Below are 20327 nucleotides of genomic sequence, written 5' to 3'. Positions count from 1 at the left end.
TCTCATCAGAACAAAAATATAAATTTATTACCAGTCTTGAATATTATTTTCAATTTAAATTATTTATTAACAGTTAGCTCTCTCTATGAAAATTACTCACTTGTTTTACAAACAAAATAGCGATAAAATAAAATTTTCTGTTGAATAGCTGATACCTTGTACACATCGAACCATATTTATATAATTGATATAACAATAATAATTTTTCTTTTTTATTTAAAGATTTCCTTCTAGGGAATCACTCAGCCATAATTTTCTGGGCTATATTTAATTGGCAGCCTAAAATATTACATGAAAAATGATGCTGTCAAATTCAACAAGATATCAACAGGATAACTTCTTATGCTCACTAAATAAATGAGTAATCACTTGTGCATAATTGAATAAATTTATGTCTAAAACCATTTTTGAAATTTCAATAAAAATATTGACAAAGATCATCTCGTAAAGGTTGGCAATTATAAGTTTTAAAGTAACTCAGTATAAGTATAACCATGCACAAATCAAACTTATAATAAGCAAGACATCATACAAACTTCTCTTATTACCCGTCTTAGTAGTTAGCATACCTGACATTCTATGCTTATTAGTTTATGCATTGGTACTCTCATTTGACATTACAATTACTTTACAAAGTATTAATTAACAAAATATAATCGATGGACATTTACTGTTTTCAGTTATAATCAATGGATTGAATAATTTAAACCATTCTTTTACTCATAGCTAGCTATTCATTAACTAATTTGTCTATGTAATTAAGTTAGTTATTCTTGTGAAAAAAAAAATAGCCAGCTCTATTATTTACTGTAATGAATTAATGAGTGGAAAATTACTGATGGTTTTGACTTTGTACTAACATTTGCTACTTTATTAGTATTTGTAGATGAACAATGCTACTATTACACTTTTTATAGTGAAATTGTATTGTAAAGTATTTGTAAACATTGTAAGACATTGAAGTTCATTTTTTTGAGCCTAAATTTAAATATCTGTCTACTCATGCTTTCTGTTGTTTTGAATTTTTTTATATTCTCTGTTTGTGTTATTTATTATTATTTTACTTCTGCTTTCAATTTATTGTTTGTTTGTTTGTTCATTGGGAATCAAAGAAAACAAATTACATTATTCATCTTCAGATTATTTTTTTATTTCAATTTTGTTGGTTTTTTACGTGATTAGTTTGGAATCTTTTATAAATTTCTGTAAGTTTTAAGGTGTTTTTTTAAATTTTTTTATGTAGTTTTTATTTTTTTACTTACTGGCCCTGTTGGTGTTAAATTCATTTTTTTTTGCTTTCATAACTATAATGAATTCCACCTTAGCATTAAACATTAGACGTTCTTACATTTTGCCTTAATTTTTTTGTTTTTCTGGAAGATCACAGAATATAAGATTTTGTCTATAATTCTTAGTGTTAAACATTTATAATATGTCAAATTATTAAATTTTTATCTACAGCAATATCCTCTAGTGCATTCATTCTCAAACTGGGCGATAATGCCCCCTTGTGGATGCTGGAGACCTTCAGGGGGTTGTAGAAGGCTCACAAAAAATCGGGGGCGTTCAGGTGGTCTAGGAAGGCGATGGCTGATTAAAAAAATGGCAAAAATGATGTTTTCATGATATTTCAAACTAAAGTTAAATACTTACTACACTAGTATAAAAAATTAAAGGGACAACTATATTTTATGATAAAAAGTGATTGCATTCAACTACTTTAACCTTGCAACCAAGAGGCATAGAGAGACAAATTAAAAAAAAAAAATAAAGCTTGAATACTTTACTTTTTGACAGTATAATTCAGATTTCAAAAGCAATCAAATTAAAGAAAAAAAATTAGTGACAAATTCCTCTAATTTAAAATGTAAGTTTCAACTTAGAAATAGGATATGCCATGTTAAAAACAATGATTGCAATTGCTGTTTTTAAGAGCGTAAAAACAGTAATTGCAATTATTATTTTTAACAGATGTCAAGTTTAAAAATTTAGGAGCACTAGAAAAATTTTGATCATCAATGTGGGTGGTGGCCAAAAAAGTTTAAGAATTAATGCTCTAGTGAGTGGGAAAGTTGATGCAGTGCACTGCTTTTTTTTTATAAAAGGGATACAGTATTGATAAAAGGGAGTGACTTGTATTTCTTGTCAGGTTGCCTGCAACAATTTTCGTTTAGCACCTATTTCATATTATCTCTCTCAGTATTTCTTATGATATGTTGAATCTAAGGCTGGCTATGAGGTACAAGAGGCACTTGTCAGAATATTTTTCTCTGGCGGTAATGATGTTGTGTCTGTATAGCCAGTTCCTGTGGTGAACAAAGTGATGATATCACTTACAACTGAACATCTGGATTCTGATAAGGCTTGGCATGCCTATGCAGAACAGCGTGTTGGTGCATTGAAGAAGACGATAAGAAACTTACTATTATGGGAAAGTGATAAGGATAATTACGGGTCACTAATAATTTTCATTATTAAACCTGGCATGGGGTATTGTTATCCTAAGATTGGATATGCCAGTTTGAAGAGTGACTTGTATTTCTTGTCAGGTTGCCTGCAACAATTTTCGTTTAGCACCTAACACATATTTATGTAGCTGTATGTCATATCATTTTAACTTTATTAACACCCCCAGTGAAGCATCTAATGTACCAACTCTAAAAAACGTTCTTCCTGAAACATGTTACATTCTTAATTTTTGCTACTTAGGTAGAATTAATAAATTAGAAAAGAGTCATTTTAAAAATTAAAAATATTTGATAAATCTTTTCTTTCTGGTAATGCAGTGTTACTGAAAGAAGATACATTTAAAAATTTTTCATTATATTTATTGTTGTTGTTATTTTGTGATATAGCAATGAATGCCATATATTTTCAATTTTTAATGCTATCTTGTTTGCCAATAATTCATGATGGAATCATGTGATGATGTATGATGTGTAAATTTGCATTGAAATCTGGCTCATTATCATGGAGGATATTCAATGCATGTTTACTCTTGTTTGTGGTTCATTACTCGTGATTGTCATTATCAGAAGAAATTCAAGTCCAGTTATGACAAACCGCCACAAAGAATCATTATAACTGCAGTTATACAATTGTTTTCTTCAAACAAATTCAAAGCCATAAATTCTGTGTTCAAAATGATAAAATAATGTTAAATTATATGTATTAGAACTGAAAGTTTTCACATTATAGTGAGTGAAAATTTTTAAGAAATACAGTTAAATTGTACATATTTGATAAAATATTTATCAAATTAAAATCACACACTATTGTACATTCTAAGAGACACTAATAAACAAAAATTAATTTTTAAAAATAATTGTGAGAATGAAGACGTAAAAAATTTCGTCTAAAATTGTGTTTATTTTTGCATCTGCGATAATGTAAATTGCCATAATGTTAGATTATGGCGTATGAACAATCTAAATGCAATAGTGAAATGTGTGTGGCACTCACCAAAGATGTGCGTGTTTTGTGCTTACGGTTCATTAAAGGTGTTTGTTCCTTATCTTTTATTTGACTCAATTATATTTGAAATTAATTACCAGAACCTGCTTGATACCGTTTGGAGTGGAGTGGTGACAGCCTGACCACCATAATTTCTACTTTAAATATCTCTGGATACTCTGTGTAGTTTATATTAAAAGTGAAGTTTTGCCACAATTCTTTCTAGAAGTCTTGATAAGCTGCAGGTTTGGTTAACATAATCAATTGCTACCATAGATGTGATATGATGTGTAGTGTTTGGGATGGAATTGCTTGGATATCTGCTGTTTAACGCAAGATGTCCATATTAATATTAAATATATTTAAACATTTGTGGATTAAACTTTGAAGTATTTTTGGATTTAGTGTTACAATAAAACAATTTACCATATTATTTACTTAATAGCTGCAACTGCAAATGTTACTTATTTATAATTAAGTTATAAATATCCTGTATTTTCAATACATTTTGTTCTGAGAATTAAGAATTTTGTTTCTTGATTTACTTTGAATTCCAAGTAAAAAAAGTTGTTAAAACATTTGTTTAACAGATAAGCCTTTATAGTAGTCTTTAAATTGCATAATAAAATATTATTCAAGTATCGGTTTTTATTTAGTTTTACGCAATATTTAAATTAGATAGCATTTTGGCTTTTAATTTTGTTATTTTTCTATCCTTAATGAAACCAAACTTTTTTAATAATTAAATTGTTTTTTTTTATAGGTGGTAATGCTGTGATAAAAAGTTGTTATGGATGCAGATTTGGAAGATTATTGGGCAGAATATCGTATCATCCAAGAAGCCAAACTTTTGGATGATTATTTACAGGAAGAATTAAATGGACCTAGTGGAGAAGGTAATAAGTAATTATAATTCTGATGCTGCCTACTGTGTTTGATTTTACATATATGTCAGTCGACATCTGTATGTATTTAATTTATTTACTATATCTTTTATTAATTATCCATATTATTGAATCAGTTTGATGATTGATGGAAATAAATCTATATCTATCAGATGGACATTTAAGTACTTCATGATTTTAATTATGAAGTTATTACAGAAATTCTGTGGGTTTCTTTAACACAGTGTGGTATTAATTATATTATCAAAGCATTGATTTGAACAATTAAAATGTAATTTTTCCTCTACTTTCAATATTACATATTAACACTGATTATTTATTTATATTGGGTGTAGATTGTCTATATTATGAGTTAAAAATTTGTATATTACTGTAATAGTAAACTGTCTTGTATATAACTGTAATAGTGTTTGATTTTATCTTGTATATGATAGGGTCTATAATTTTCTAGGTACTATTCTGGAAGACTACTGGAAGGCCATAATCTACAAAATCTTGTTTTTTTTATTGTTATTATATTGTTTTGAAATTAAGTAATTTTGTTGTTGTTAAGAGATGGCCACTTAATAATTGCAACAAGTGCTATGTGACAAAACTTTGCAACAGTTGGTATGTTGCAAAGTACTCTACATTTTTGTACGTCCTATAACTTTAATACTCTAGAACTGAAAAAAGCTGAAATTTAGCCATCATATTTAAAATAATACATAGATGTGAAGAATCATGTTAAAAAAAATACATAAATAAAAACCTATAACCAGACAGAAAATGCAAAACATAATCCTAACTATTCATTTTATGTGTTTGTTTATTTAAGACCTAAACAGATGTTCAAACAGTTACATTTTGTGTAATAATAAATAATTTTATTATGAAATAAATATAAAAAAAAAAATTATTTTATAACTTTTTTTTGTGTGTGGTTTATCATTTTCTTTTAAAATGTATTTTTATACAACTTTCTAAAGCACAATGTTGCTATTTAAAAAAAAAAATTAATTTTTTACAGATAAATGAATAAATTTTCATGGTGATGTGAAAGGAAAATGAAATTAAGTTAACATTTTATTAAACTTGACAGTTTTGTATCTAGACTCTTAGAGTCAAAATATTTGAGAGTAATATAAAACTACTGCTATATGAGCGCATATAAAATGTAAATGAGACTTTACTTTTTAAAAATAAGTTTTATTTGGTGTAATCAGATAGTCATGCATAAATCACCTTTCAATGTAATCTCCTGCTTTGGAAACGTGTTTTCCCAGCGGATTGGCAAGTTTTTGTTCTTGGGATCATAAAATGAAGAGGGTTGTGTCAGGAGTTAATTGTGCACAAAATCCTCTACTACTGCATTGTCTTGGAATCGTCCTTCTAGTGCTTCTTTAAGCAACCAAAAGAGATGAAAATCGCAGAGTGATAGGCCAAAGCTATAGGGAGGATGGTCAAGTGGAGTCCATCTCATTTACTCTAATTTTCTGCAAGTTAGAGCTGTAGTATGGGGCTGAGCGTTTTCATAGGGGAGAATAATGTCTCGAATCGGTTGGTCATGTCTTTTGGAACAATAAGCAACCTTTACCTCACTCAAAAGTTCACACTAATAAGCAGCATTTATTGTGCAATGCTCATGCAAGAAATAATGTACAAAATGCCTTGCCGGTCGAAAAAAAAACAGTTGTAAGCACCTTGGCAGCTGACAAATGAGTCATGGCTTTCATGGGAGCTGCCTTCTCCTTCTTCCACCACTCCATGCTGGCTTTTAGATTCGGGCATGTAAGGATGGACTTAGCAGGTTTTGTTGCAGGTGATGATTTGATTTAAAAATGTATTCCCTTCTTCTGGAAACTGTGCTGAAAGCTCCTGACAGACCTGCAAATGTCTCAACTTGTGTTCTGCTGTCAAAAGGCGAGGAACTCTCCTGGCATACACTTTACAGAATCCTAGGGCTTTTTTCATAATTGTTTTACAGCTTCCATAACTTATTCCAACCTGTGATGCAGGTTGGGAACTGGTTTTTTGGAAACTGTCAGATGTTGATCGTCTTCAAAAAGATCACGAATTGTGCGAATGTTCTCCATAAGCTGGTCTGAGGATGGTTCCTCACTTTCAGCCCGTTGACGTCCTTCCTTGAACTCCTTATGCCAGGCATACACGCAAGCCCTAGCCAATATTTGATCCCTGAACTTTGCAATCAATCTTTGCAGAATTTCCACCGGTTTTACACCTTCATGAGCGAGAAATTTAATGATAATTCACTGCGCAGTGGAAGGATGCCCCTGCGCAGGGGAAGGATGCCCTGACATCGTCATCGCTCCTGCCAAATTGGTTTGAACCAGACACCACATGGCCTCTCCCCATTGATAAGCTTCCTGCACAGCTCCTCGATGTTGAAGCAAAGATTAGGAGCTAGGACTACACATTGACATCTTTCACTGGTTTGACATTTGATATTTGAAGCAGCCCAAAAGAAAGTGAATGGTTGCAAGAGGGGACATTGGTAGAGTGTCATATTGTTCCTGGGTCTCACATGGCTTGTGTACCCACACCACAAGTTGAAAATTTAAATTCAGGTGGCAAAGCAGTTGTGGGTGTCATTGTCATTGGAAATTCTAAGGAAGGATATTTTTTAAATGGCTCGGAAACCCTTTTTCTGACTTTGAAATGTCTCCTATCTTAAGTTTTTAATATTGCTGACAATACAACCACCTTTCTACTGACCCGTCCTCCATCACCCCATCTGTTCTGAGCCCTTATGGGCTTTACTGGAGGTCATCTTCAAAACCTCAGCTTTTAACATATGCCAGGATGTTTTTTTGTTACTCAACACAATATTTTGGCTTAAGAGAAAGGACTTTACTATGCTTCCATTGTGTTATATGAACCATTTAAAATAATTTCCTACCAAATTATTTAAAATAGAATTAAGATACTTTCTGTTGCAGAAATAATATACTGTTAATGCATTTTTAAATAGTAGAAATTAAAATAGATCCTGAATTTTCTGCATCTCTGTTCAATATGTACATAAATATGGCTCAAATAATCTTCATTAAAATAAATATTAATTCCTTCTGAATTGTGATTTACTTTATAGTTTATATATGTTTTGTATCTTCACATATTTACTTTAATATTATTTTGTGTGTTCATATATTAAATAATTAATATGGACTTAACCCGTTTTTTATTATGTAATTAATTGTGTATTTTGTGATGCTACTTTTATAAAGATTTTACCATAGTTTTTCATTATCCATTTAAGTAATTGCTGGGACAGTTCTTTTTTATCTGTGGAATAGCATATCCTTACCTACTCTGACCTGTAAAATGTATTATATTATTTACCCTTCAGTGTAAAAGGTTTATTTATTTCACAGAGTATTTCTAAATTAGTTGTACAAAATTAACCTTTAATAATGAAAAAAGTAAATAACTTACATAATTTTTTTATATATCACTGAATGCAGTATATCTTCAAGTTCATTCCTGCCTTACACTGTTAGTTCTGACATTCTCACTAGGTGGCAAGCGTGAATTAGTAATTCCATCAGTCATTATGGAGTCATATACCAGTGCAGGGCGTGCTTAGTATTGTTCAGTGTATCATGAATGCAAATCTACTATTACTGTTCATAGACATTACATGACTAAAAATATTGCAAGGCAATTCATAACTAAATATTGCAAGCCAAAGACAGTCTGTTATTGCGTGGTACAATCGTTTCATTGAAACAGGTTGTGTCACATAGGACGCCAGATCAGAGTAAACATTAACTTTCTGATGTAGCAATCAAACAACTGCAGCATACATTCCTTTGTAGCCCAGGTAAATCAACAGGATGCACCAGCTTAGAATTGAATATTCCTAGGGTTATAGTATGGAGGGTATTGCGTAATCGACTCTCATTTAAACTCAAAAAATTACAACTGATACAATCTTTGAGTGATGGTAATAAAGAAAAATGAACTGAATTTTGTGTAAACATGTTAAACAAAATTGAGACTGAAGATAAAATTATTTTAATAAAATTGTGTTCAGTGATGAAGCAACCTTCCATACCACCAGTAAAGTGAATCAACATAGTGTTTGGATATGGGATGAACGGAATCCACATCATACAGTTGAATATGTACGGGACTCATCTAAGTTGTAAGCTGACAAAATTTATTGTCCTTTCTTTTTTGCTGAGCCAGCTGTTAACTTGGCATTTCATACCTGGGACATGCTTGAACATTATCATGTAATGCCTTGGTTACAACAGGATGTGGGCACAGAATTCATTTTACAGCAAGATGGTGTGCTGCCACACTCTCATTGTACAGTAGTTACATACCTCAATAGCAAAATGCCAACTTTGATTGGACATGGTGGAACAATTTCCTGTCCACCATGCTCGCCTGATTTAACTCCAGTGGATTACTCTGTTTGGGGTATTGTTAAAGACAGAGTGCTTCTTCCTCCATTTTCATGAAATGTTGATGAACTGCAGCACCGGATTGCACAAACAGTTGCTACTATAGATAAAGACGTGCTCCATAGAATTGAGCAGAAAATTGATTACAGATGGGACATCTGCCATGTTACAAAAGGTATTGTAACATTTATTACATATTGAACATTTGTAAATCAAACTTGAAGATATACTGTTTTCAGTGTTGTATCAAAGATTTCTGTAAGTAATTTACTTTTTCATTATTAAAGATTATTTTTGTATAACTTACTTAAAAATACTCTTTATTGTGATTTAAAAATAAAAATCTGTTATAAAAAAATAAAATAAGTTGATAATTTAACCATTTCAATATTCCATTAGTCAATATTCTAGTCTATTTACATTTCAGTTGTGTAAAAAAGAAAACTAATGTTTTTATTGAACTAAAGAAGAGTCACAATTCATAAGGGTTATTTATACTCTCTTGTACCAGCCACCTGACGTAACACTATTGACAGATTGCATGTTAGTGGTCAGTTCTGGTATCCAGTCATTCAGTTTGTTGTAAATTAATATCTGAAGCAAATATCTGTTGTTGATCATTATCAGTTTTCAATTTTGATAAAATATTAAGTAGTGTTTTTTGTCATAAGGTTTCCTCTTTCAAATGATGCTTAGATTGCTATTGAGTTCCACTATTTTATGACTTTTTTTTATTACATACTACTGAACTTTATACAAAGTGTAAGTTATTTTGTTAATGAATGCATACTGACATTGTTATGAGAATTTCCTTGTACATATTTTTTCTAAACTTTTTTTTTTGCATTCTGCAAGAAATAAGTATGATTTAGTTGTTACAGTGGACTTACAAATTTAAATTATGTATTAACTGATATGGCTATAAAGTTTGAGTATTTAGATGTTTGGTCATTTTGGAACAATAGTTCACTTTGTATGAAGTAATCCATTAGTATTTTGGTTTAGTTCAATCCATTTTGATTTGTTTGTTTAGTTTTGAAAAGTAACCTTAAAATTAACAGAGTATTGGTTGTTTTCATTCAGAGCTCTCTTCATGATTTACTGCTGATTTGAAGGGTAAGTTTTCCTAGAATCAGTTATTAGGTTCTATTGCTATTGATGTATTATTGCATTTAGAAGAAAATTTAATAAAAATTGATAATGAAATTTAGGTTCTTGCTTATAACTCACTGGGTTGGTCTAATGGTGAATACATCTTCCCAAATCAGCTGTTTTGGAAGTCGAGAGTTCCAATGTCCAAGTCCTAGTAAAGGCAGTTACGTCTATACAGATTTGAATACTAGATCATGGATACCGGTGTTCTTTGATGATTGAGTTTCACATCTCAGGGATGGTCGAACTGAGACTGTACAAGGCTACACTTCATTTACACTCATACATGTCATCCTCATTCATCCTCTGAACTAATACCTGAATGGTAATTCCCAGAGGCTAAACAGGCAAACGAAAAATATTCTTGCTTATACTTAAGTCAAATGAATTTTTAATTCAGAATATTTTACATGCTTTCTGAGCAATAAATATCCTTTAATAAATTGGAATAACTTCTATTAGCAGTGTACTTGAGAAACACAAACTTGATGGTTCTAATTGGGTCAAAATATCAAATAAATAAAATAATAAATAAAAAAAACAAATTTTTATGAATAACTCAACTTTGTTTTTTATCTGAGCACTCTTATAAGACCTGAACTAGTTTTATTTAGTTTATAGTATCTAAGAAATTTCTATAAGTAATTTTCTATGATGTTATCCTTATAATGGTTTGTTAATATGATTCATGAAAAAGAAAAGCACTTGATCAAAATTTTCTGATAATCCAAACCAGTTCTGGAGATCAAGTCTGATAAATCAGATTTTTGAAAATTAAATTTTAATATGATTTTAAATTATTCTGAAATCATCATTTTTCTAAGTATTTATTGTAACTTTTCTGTTTTGTAGAGATTGATGGTTTGGATGAAGCAGAATGGTTGGTTTCGGCAGGTTTGCCTCAACTTTCTGAAAAATTCTTTGCTGGAAAGGAAATTGGTGAAGCAGAAGTGGGCTCGGCGGTCAGCATAATGTCTGGCCCTCAGGCTCAGGCAGTGCGCCGCCGAGTCCACTCTTTAAACCATACACTGCGACAGCGAGGACGTCAGATGCGTGCTCGTCATAGGAAACCAGATATCAGAGAAGTCTTCCGGGATGTTGAAGTAAGTTATAAATTTATTTTTTTCAGTATGATTTATAATTATTATTTACTTTATATTTTCTAAAATGAATATTACACAAAAAAATTATAGTGTATCGTGGAATCTTTTTAAAATATTTGTTCTTGGTAAATTTAGTCAACAGATTATGTTAAATAAATGAAATGCTATGGTCGTCTTTTTTTGGTTTATTTAGGGTTTTGTTGGTTATGATTTGGAAATTGTTCACTTTGCTTTTTTTATAGAAATGTTTGTGTTAGTTTTCTTTTCTGTTGTGGCATTTAAAATTTGATGATAGTTAATAATTTTAACTTTATTTGTGGAATGTATGATTTTGAGTTTATTATGTAACTCAGATTTAGTGAGTAATGAAAAAAGGTTTCTTTTGTGTAATGCTACTTTTTTCAGCACAGAAGTGATATTAAAAAATAAATTTTTACTAAAGAAAGTTCTCAGTTGAACAATGTTTGTTTTATTAATTTTCATAGTGTATAAACAGATGTGAAATTTTATTTTTAGATAAGATTGTGTAATTTTATTATGATGGAAAAAGTAGTATAGAATTTTGAACATTAAGGAGAGGATCATATTTTGGATGACTTATTAAAATTTATTGTTTTCAATGGCATTGTACATTCATTATTATACTATGAAATATTCCACGAAGTACTGACTACATACAGTAGTTCCAGCTACATAATGCTGCTGAGTATTGCATGATTAATAAAACAAAAGAACCTACTTTAGATGTTGCAAGTACCTGTAAGACTGTTTTAGAAACGGTTTTTATTATAAAATCCATGGAGTAGTTTCAATCATCACAGTTGACTGATCACATATTACTTGTAGGGTTACGAAATAGAAGTGAATTTTAGTGGAGGATGCTTAGGTCAACAAACTTAATTTTGAAAGATTAACATATTTTGATTATTAATTTGATAATTGTTAATTACAAATATTAATAATTAATTTCTTATTGATCCTTTGTAACATTACAAAAATGTGAAGACTGACTTTAATTTTCTAATACTCAATGTATTTTTAGAAATAAATACATCTTTTACTGATAAATTATTTTTGTGTTTTAGAGCTGGAGTACAGGATCACGATCTAGAAGTGCTACTCCAGATTCTTTGGATCTTACTCCTCCAAGTCCACCCTCGCCATGGTCACAGCATGAATTCCATGATAGTCATTTGTAAGTAGTATCTGTTAACGGTTTTCATTGCATAGGATTTGTATTTTTACTTTCCCATCTAGCGCTATAGTTGTAGAAGGGAAAGTATTGTAATCGGTCCAATTTGGGCATATGAGGTTTCCACCGAATCTTGACATTTTGACACCTAAGGAATCCAAAAACCCGGATGGAAATTTTCCAGATGTTCATATGTACATGTGTGTGTATGTGTGTTTTCAGTGTCGCATTCCTTATATCTCCAGAACTACTGGACTGATTTTGACCTAACTTTGTCAGGTTACTTCTATATATGTGGCATTGATGCCATTAAATTTTCAGCTTAAAAGATCAAGGGGGTAAGGCTGCAGAGCAAGGTCACCCTCAGTATCTTGAGATTTTGCCTAATTAAGGTCTTATTTTTCTTAGCCACATTTCTTAATAATTAAAAAATAATATTTGCAAAAGAAATTTTCCAAAATCCTCCATCCCAAAAAATGCTTTAAACTAGTGGCTAAGTGGGTATGCTGCATCAATAGTACTCCATTACCACAAGGAGTGCTAGTGTAGCACTGGCGTGCTAAATTAAGTTATGTGTGTATACGTGTGTAAGCTGCTGATGGGAAAGTCCTACAACTATGTTGTCAGCTTTTTTTTATTGACTTGAGCTAGAATGGATATTTAATTCTGTTCCAATTCTATATTACTTCTAAATAAATTTAGCATTTACTGTTTATATTTTGTTTGCCCCTGTTGATTTTTCAGACAACCCAATTAATTATAAAGTTTGTCAGAATTGAGAATCAAATAATTTTGTTACTGTGTGTATGGTGAAATGTGGGTCAATTGAAAGATCACTGACTTTTTTTTTATTAATAAATCAGAAATTGAAATTCCTCAAACCCTATTGTTATTTACAAATGTATCTTTTTAAACCACTTTATGTTGGTTTTTTCTAAGATACTGCTTGCACTGACATGTGCTGGGATAGTAAGTTAGTAAATTATTTTTCTGTGTAGGAACTGAAACACATTGCATTTACGTGGGTGAATCAGATTCATTGTCAGATATTTCATACCTTATGGGAAAAGACATCCATTTTTACCAATCTTAGAAAAAAAATACTGATGGTAAAGGTGCCTAGTGTGTAATTTAATCTATACAATATTAATAATAATAATGAAAAATTCATATATAAGTTCTCTCTATTAGTATGTAAATGCAGGTTGGTAGCTAATGTATTGTATTTTACAATGCGTGTATTTTATAATAATTGTCTACTGCTATTTCAGTATCAAGAGAAGTACCATAAATAATTTCATAGTTATGTCTTTTAATTGAATTCTAATTCATTCTTGCTCTGTAATTTATTTATTTTGTATTGATAAAATATATTGCACAGAAAGTATTTCATCATATTAGGTCTTTCCTTATATAAAGTCTTTCCATGTAGGTTTAATTGATCTTTTTTTTATGATATTTGGGGTTAGTGGTATGAAATGTCTGTTTTTCTTACTTTTCTACTTGATTATGGAAGCTGAAATTCTAAATGAAATTATATGTGCTTAAAAGCATTATCTGCAGCAGATTAAAGAATGTTTACACTCATCAAAATCTGTTGTCAGTTCTGGGATAAGCCTGCTGTCTCCTGTTTACAAAGCATATGTTTTTAAGTAAAGACTGTTTTGATATAAAAACAATATAACATAGAAAAAGATTTATTATATTAAAGTAAATTTACATGTATGCATTATTTTTCCTTATAATTTTACCAAGTATGTTTTTCATGTCATGCTACGAGGTTTATTATTCCATTTTCAGAACATTCCCCACCATTAATTTGAGCTAATATAATTAATTATTTTGTTTTTCAACTCCTCATCATTTTCAAATCTCTCTGAAGTAAGCTATTATTTTAAATGGCAAAAAATAATAATTGCTACTGATACAAAATAAATGTGCTTTACAGTTACTGTACGTTTCAAAAACATAAATCAGTGGCAAAATTGAAACAGCTCTTACTTTAAAAAGCATGTCCTTAGTATGTACAAGAAGCCAAGAAGAGTCATACTTTTAAAAATGTTCCTTAAATAAGGTTGTTCATAAATTATATTTTTATTTTCATTTGTTTTGTGTATTCAGTACAATAGTGTAACAAGAATAGAGAAAAAAAACATTGTGTTGTAAAGCAGCTGCTGCTGCAGCAACACTTGAATTTAAGTGATAATGCATTTCTTGTCATATTCATGTAATACTTTCATTGCAATATTCAGTTAAAAAAAATTTCATCTGATCTATTATCAGTTTATAGTAAAAGTGAAAGTATTTCATGAGCTTTATTTAAATTTTAAAGATTACATTTTTTTTAAGAACCATATTCTTTTTAAGAACTTTCATTTGAGTTTCTTTTAGTTTATTTGCTTTAAGTTGAGTATTTTAAAGCATATTTTAGACAATCATTTCTGCAATTTATTTCTTTTGAATAAAGCGTACAGATTTTAATCAGTTGGAATTAATTAAAACCATCTTCATTTTGGCACCAAGCCTGAAATGCAATGATGATGATTCAATGCAATGATGATTTGTGCAAGCTGTATAGATATAGAGTTTTATGGGTTTTTGATCACCTGATATTATTAAAAACTTGAGGATTTCAAATTTTTTTACGTATTCATATTGGTTAATTAATTTTTTTATATATATGTTAAGAAAATTTATGAAAATTAATTAATTAACTTAAATTAATAAGTTAATTGGAGTTAATTTAATGAAAATCAGTGAATTTATCAGTTTAAAAAATTTCTGATTGAAGAACAAGATATAAAATTTGCCTTATTTCAGCAAAGTTTTATGTAGTTTAGTCATTGGTCCTATAAAAGTTGCATTTTCATAACTTATAAGAAATAAATTGATAGTATTATTGGGTCTTTCCAATGGCAGTTCAGAATCATATTTTCCTTCTCACTCTGAAAATTAGATGTAAGAAATATGCCATAAAAGTGGATGTGTAATAACGACCAAAACAGCATCTTGGTGATGATGATATGATTCTATATCCTTGCTCATGCAATTATTGCAAATATTGATCATATTTTTGTACTTTACATTTACTATTTAATTTTTTTAATCTTGATTGTTCATTTTTTATGAAGATAGTTTCATGCCTGTTTATTATTTTATAAGAATCTTATTTAAGAAATTTTGTTGAGAAGTTTATGAAATATTTTATTAGTTAGCTGTGAATGATCTGTACAATTGTTATTATTTCATGTAAGTTTATGTTTTATTTAATGACAAATTCTGAAAATAAATTATTTTTCAGACCAGAGACTCCCCCTCCCAGTTTTGTGCAAATCTTTGATGGTCCTCCTTCTGTTCCTGTTCATCGAAATGAATCGCGCCGTGAAGTAAGAAGACTTCCTAGTGCTCCTTTACCTCATCATAATTTATTTCGAAGGACAAGTCGGTCTGGAGGAGATATTGTTGCCTCAGAAACTGGTTAGTTTATTACAAGTTATGTGAGAAAAAGAGTTCATCAAGCAAATGAAATTCATCAATTAAAAATTCTTATGATATTTTCATTGGAGGTATTTATTTTAGATTGGATATGTTTTTTGCGGCTCGGTTTGCCATCAGCTCTGCTTCTTGAATGATTTTAAGTTTTAGGCTGACATTGTGAGACAGATATCTTCGTCAATATTTCTTTTTATCATACAGAAATTGAAAAACTGTAAAATTACAACTGAACAGAGCTGACCCCCATAGGGGAAGACACCCTCCGCCACCTGCTCTGTTCCGAGCCCTTATGGGCTTTACCAGAGGTCATCTTCAAAACCTCGGCTTTTGACATATTCCAGTCCACCTTGGCCAGGATGCCACCGATGCGAATGCCATGAGTGACATTCCCATCAGTGTACTACTAATTAATGAACTCAAAACAATCTCACACATTTCACCGAGTCTTAAGCAAGACTGAAAATACCAAACTAACAAAATAATTGAACTACCTACCCATATAAGGTAAAAGTGAGTTCAACACACAACACGAAACATAAAAATATTACATGGAACAATAACAACACAGTAACATTGAAACAAAACAAAAAAAGGACAAGAACAACAACAAAAACATAATTTACAAGACAAAATATCGACAAAAATAGAATAAAAGAAAAATCCAAGCAGAGCTGTACATCCCCTCAGCAATATTTTCCTTTGCTAAGTACAGTACAAAACTCTCTACTATTGCCCATTCGGCCTGGCTCCTCCAGTTTACATGGAGATCCAATGCCAACCTGATAAGATCAAGCTGACGGATGGTCTCTGTACGAATTAACTCATATTTCAAGCACTCATAAAGAACATGGTAGGTGTCATCCAATTGTCCACACTGAGGACACACCCCAGAATATACCAGGCCAAATTTCTGCAGTCTGTTTCTAAAGGCATCATGGCTGGAAAGAAATTACATCACATATTTATTAGGGTGCACCTAAGAGGCATCTGCCAACCAACAACATTTGGAGAGAGTTCACGCGTATAACACCCACCATTTGTCTCATCACATCTGGCCTGCCACAAGGTGTTGCCATGTTGTTCAATTTCTCGAACTTTATCCAAGTCAACTCACCGGACTTTGTAGCAGCATACCACTGCTCCTTCTCAGATGCAATCAAGTATATTGGTTTCATGCCTGCAGTCACCAAGACTGCCTCCCGTGAAATAGTATGGTAACCACCCGTTACCGTTAACAGTGGTGTTGAGCCCTTAATAATAAGTCCCCATAACTTTTATACTTTAGCCTATCTGTCCAAACAGGCACCATGTATAGCATAATAGCTTTGCACACACCTTTATACAGGATGGTCATGGTCTTAAAGTTAAGACCCCAATCAAAATTGACCACACGTTGATTACTGAAGAAGGCATTGCAGGCCCTCTCCACGACATATTGAAGGTGCTTCTTAAATTGCAGTTTCTCATCAAGAAACACCCCAAGGTACTTTTGAATCTGAAAATAGTTTTCATGCTGACCTGTCATCGAAACATGGACACGCCGACTCACTGCCAAACGGCCTTTGAGGAGCATTATCGTGGTCTTTACTGGGCTAAATGTCATCTTGTGTTGATGACCCCACAGCTCAAGCATCCTGCAAGCCTGAGTGACTTGGAGCTCAACCTACCTCCGTGAGCTTCCATCGACTAGCAGGAGCCCATCGTCAGCATAAGCCACAATGCAACACCCGCTAGGCAACCTCAGCCGCAGGAGAGAATCAAACTCCACCACTCACAATGATGAATCCAACACGCTGCCCTGTGGAAATTCCTTAGACAGCGTCTTGCCAACCTCATGGCCGCCCTCACAGAGCAGCACATTCCGATGACTGAAGTAACTTTGCATAACTTGCAATTCACTTACAGTACATTCTTTTTTGGAGTTGGTAAATAGCAGAAGGCGACCATAGATTATTGAATGCTCCAGAAATGTCCAGGAAAATCCCCAGGACAGATTTCATCCCACTGGTTGTTACCACACACACGTGGTTATCACACGGAGTATGGTATCCTCCGTACCTTTTTAGGACGAAATCCATACTGATTCCTCATCAACAATCTTTGTGAGGTTAACCTCTCATTTATATGCAGATACAGAACCTTTTCAAAGACCTTGCCAATAACTGGAAGTAATGTCAGAGGCGTATACGATGAACAAACAGCAGGATCCTTGTCGCCACCTTTAAACAACAATTTCACAATCCCTTCCTTCCAACACACAGGAAATACACATGTGATAACTCTCACACTCACCCCAACCGAGTGATCAAGAAGCTCCACCGCTATTCTATCAAAGCCTGGGGCCTTACCCCTACCTAAACTACAGATAGCATGATCCACCTCAGTCTCAGTGATCTCTAAGGACACTGCACCCCCGCAGAACTGAGTGACCTCTTCCCGCACCCATAGATGGTATGCGGTCTCTTCAGCTTCACTATCATCCAGCAGTAAACATAGCTACAGACATTCAGATTTTGATCAAATCAATATGCTACAATTGGATTACTGTAACTATGAGTGCTAGGGCTGTTTATGTTATGTAAAGCCAATGTGTGTATTGGTGATTTAGACACATTTATTACAATTTTTAAATAAATTGCTGTTTTTTTTTGTTAGCCATCTGATACTATGAATACTTGAATAGACTGTCTATAATATCAGTTCACTTGAGTAGATTGTAGGTACTGGTATATAATAAGGTACAGGCACCTCAGTATTATAATCAGCTAATTTTGATTATGAAACCATTTGTGCCTTAGACTATTGTTTTTCAACCTGTGGGGCACGGCCCTTCAGGGGGGGGGGGGTGATCACAATAAATAGGGAGTGTGAGCATATTGAAAAGAAAATATTAAAAAAATGTTTTAATTTACTGAAAGGAAAGCAAAACAAAATATATTCTGACATAATAAATAATAAAATACACATTTACACTGCTATAATACACTTATAAATATGATTGTATCAGTACTGTACAATGTATTTAATAATTAATTTATCAGTACTAAATTGAAAACAGGTTTAATAATTATTAGTGATTTCCTTGGCCTGTCGTGCAAAGCAAAGTTTTTTGAAGGAAGGTTTAATATTACAAATAGACACTGAGTTATTTTACTATATTTAGCTGAAATCTATATTTTGTCTTCAAAGCAGCCACTGCAGAAAATCCAGTTTTGAAAAGGTAGGATGTTGAAAATGGTAATTGTATACAAAATGCTCTTGTTTTCAGTGCATAAAACTTATCCACCCATGCCCAAAATTCAAAGAGTGATTTATTACTAAATTGTCTCAATTTTGCTACTTGCCGTGAAGGCGATGAAGATTTCTTCTTCGGCAGTTGAGAGCCCTTTTAGGAGTATGTTGAAATCGATCTCTAACCCACTCGTAACTTGTTACCAAGAAACAAGATAATACTTTTTAAAATTCTTTGCCAGCAAGGCTAAATGATTTTCAGTGATTACAAAAAACAACTTTCACATGATGTTCTTCAACCTTGTAAGTTTTAACACATTCATCCACATTTGCAAACATTTCTAGTTTTATGCTTTAAATTTCGGCTTCACAATTTCAATTTTCCACAGAAAGCATTAACTTCATCATTCATATCCAACATAATATGTGTATTTGCTCCTTGGAGTTGAAGACTCAAGGTATTTAATTTTTCAAATATGTCTACCAAGTAGCTCAATTCCATCATAAATAAACCATCTCAAAACTTCTTGGCTTCCAGTCAGTTTTCCTCTTCTATTAAAATGGTGATTTCATCTCTTAATTCATAAACCCGTTGCAAAAATTAACCATTAACGATAACCATCTTGCCTTGCAATAAAATTGAAACGGTGAATATACTGCACCTATGTCTTTACAAAGTGCAGGAAAGATTCTTGATTTTAGGGTCTCATTTTTATATAATTTACTACAGTTACAACCATTGTTAGCACAATATTCAGACAAGGACTCATTTCTTTGGAAGCCAGAGCTTCTCTGTGGATCATACAATGTGTCCAGACACACTTTGGAGATTTTTGTTTCATAATTGCTTGTATACTTCGGAATCTTCCAGACATTGAATGAGCACCATTGGTGCGTATTCTGATGCAATTTTTCTACTCTATGTTTGTCTTGTTTACAAAATCAGTTAAGGTAGCAAATAATGCAAGTGCTGTTGCTTTGAGTTCTGCTGGTTTGCAAAAAAGTAGTTCTTCTACTGCCAACACACCATCACAAAATCGAACACAGACAAAGAAATGAGCATCTTTATTGCTATCTGTTGCCTGCCTCATCAAGCTGAATTGAAAACAATTTGTTACACAACTTCCCAAAAAGCTGATGCAGTACATCTTCAGCTATATCACCAATTCGATGGGAAACAGTATCCTTTGATAGAAGTATAGATGACTGCAATTGTTTGTCAAAATTATCTCCAAACATAATTTAATTCAATCCAATTGAATGAGGTGCAGCATTTTTACACATTTGCACAGATGGTAGTGCAGACGTTTCAGAATGTTTGAGGCAAATCCAAACTTCTCGCAAAGCCATAAGAATGTCCATTATGGTCTTAAGACAGAGAGCA

At 31.9% G+C, this 20327-nt stretch overlaps 1 protein-coding gene across 6 annotated transcripts in view; it reads left to right on the top strand.

Moving 5' to 3' along the window:
• Positions 1 to 20327, top strand: part of conu (Rho GTPase-activating protein conundrum) — a 233453-nt gene that overhangs the window by 161875 nt on the left and 51251 nt on the right. For all 6 annotated transcript variants that reach the window (XM_075373506.1, XM_075373515.1, XM_075373478.1 and 3 more), the window contains 4 exons: positions 4217 to 4349; positions 10775 to 11025; positions 12111 to 12220; positions 15519 to 15694. In XM_075373506.1, the coding sequence (XP_075229621.1) occupies positions 4244 to 4349; positions 10775 to 11025; positions 12111 to 12220; positions 15519 to 15694 (643 nt within the window). In that variant the 5' untranslated portion in view covers positions 4217 to 4243. The remainder of the gene's footprint in view (positions 1 to 4216; positions 4350 to 10774; positions 11026 to 12110; positions 12221 to 15518; positions 15695 to 20327) is intronic.

The sequence above is a fragment of the Lycorma delicatula genome, chromosome 1 (genome assembly GCF_047948215.1).
Source record: "Lycorma delicatula isolate Av1 chromosome 1, ASM4794821v1, whole genome shotgun sequence".
Lineage (NCBI taxonomy): Eukaryota > Metazoa > Arthropoda > Insecta > Hemiptera > Fulgoridae > Lycorma > Lycorma delicatula.
Note: the sequence above shows the minus strand (reverse complement) of the source record. Positions and strands in the feature narration are given on the sequence as shown.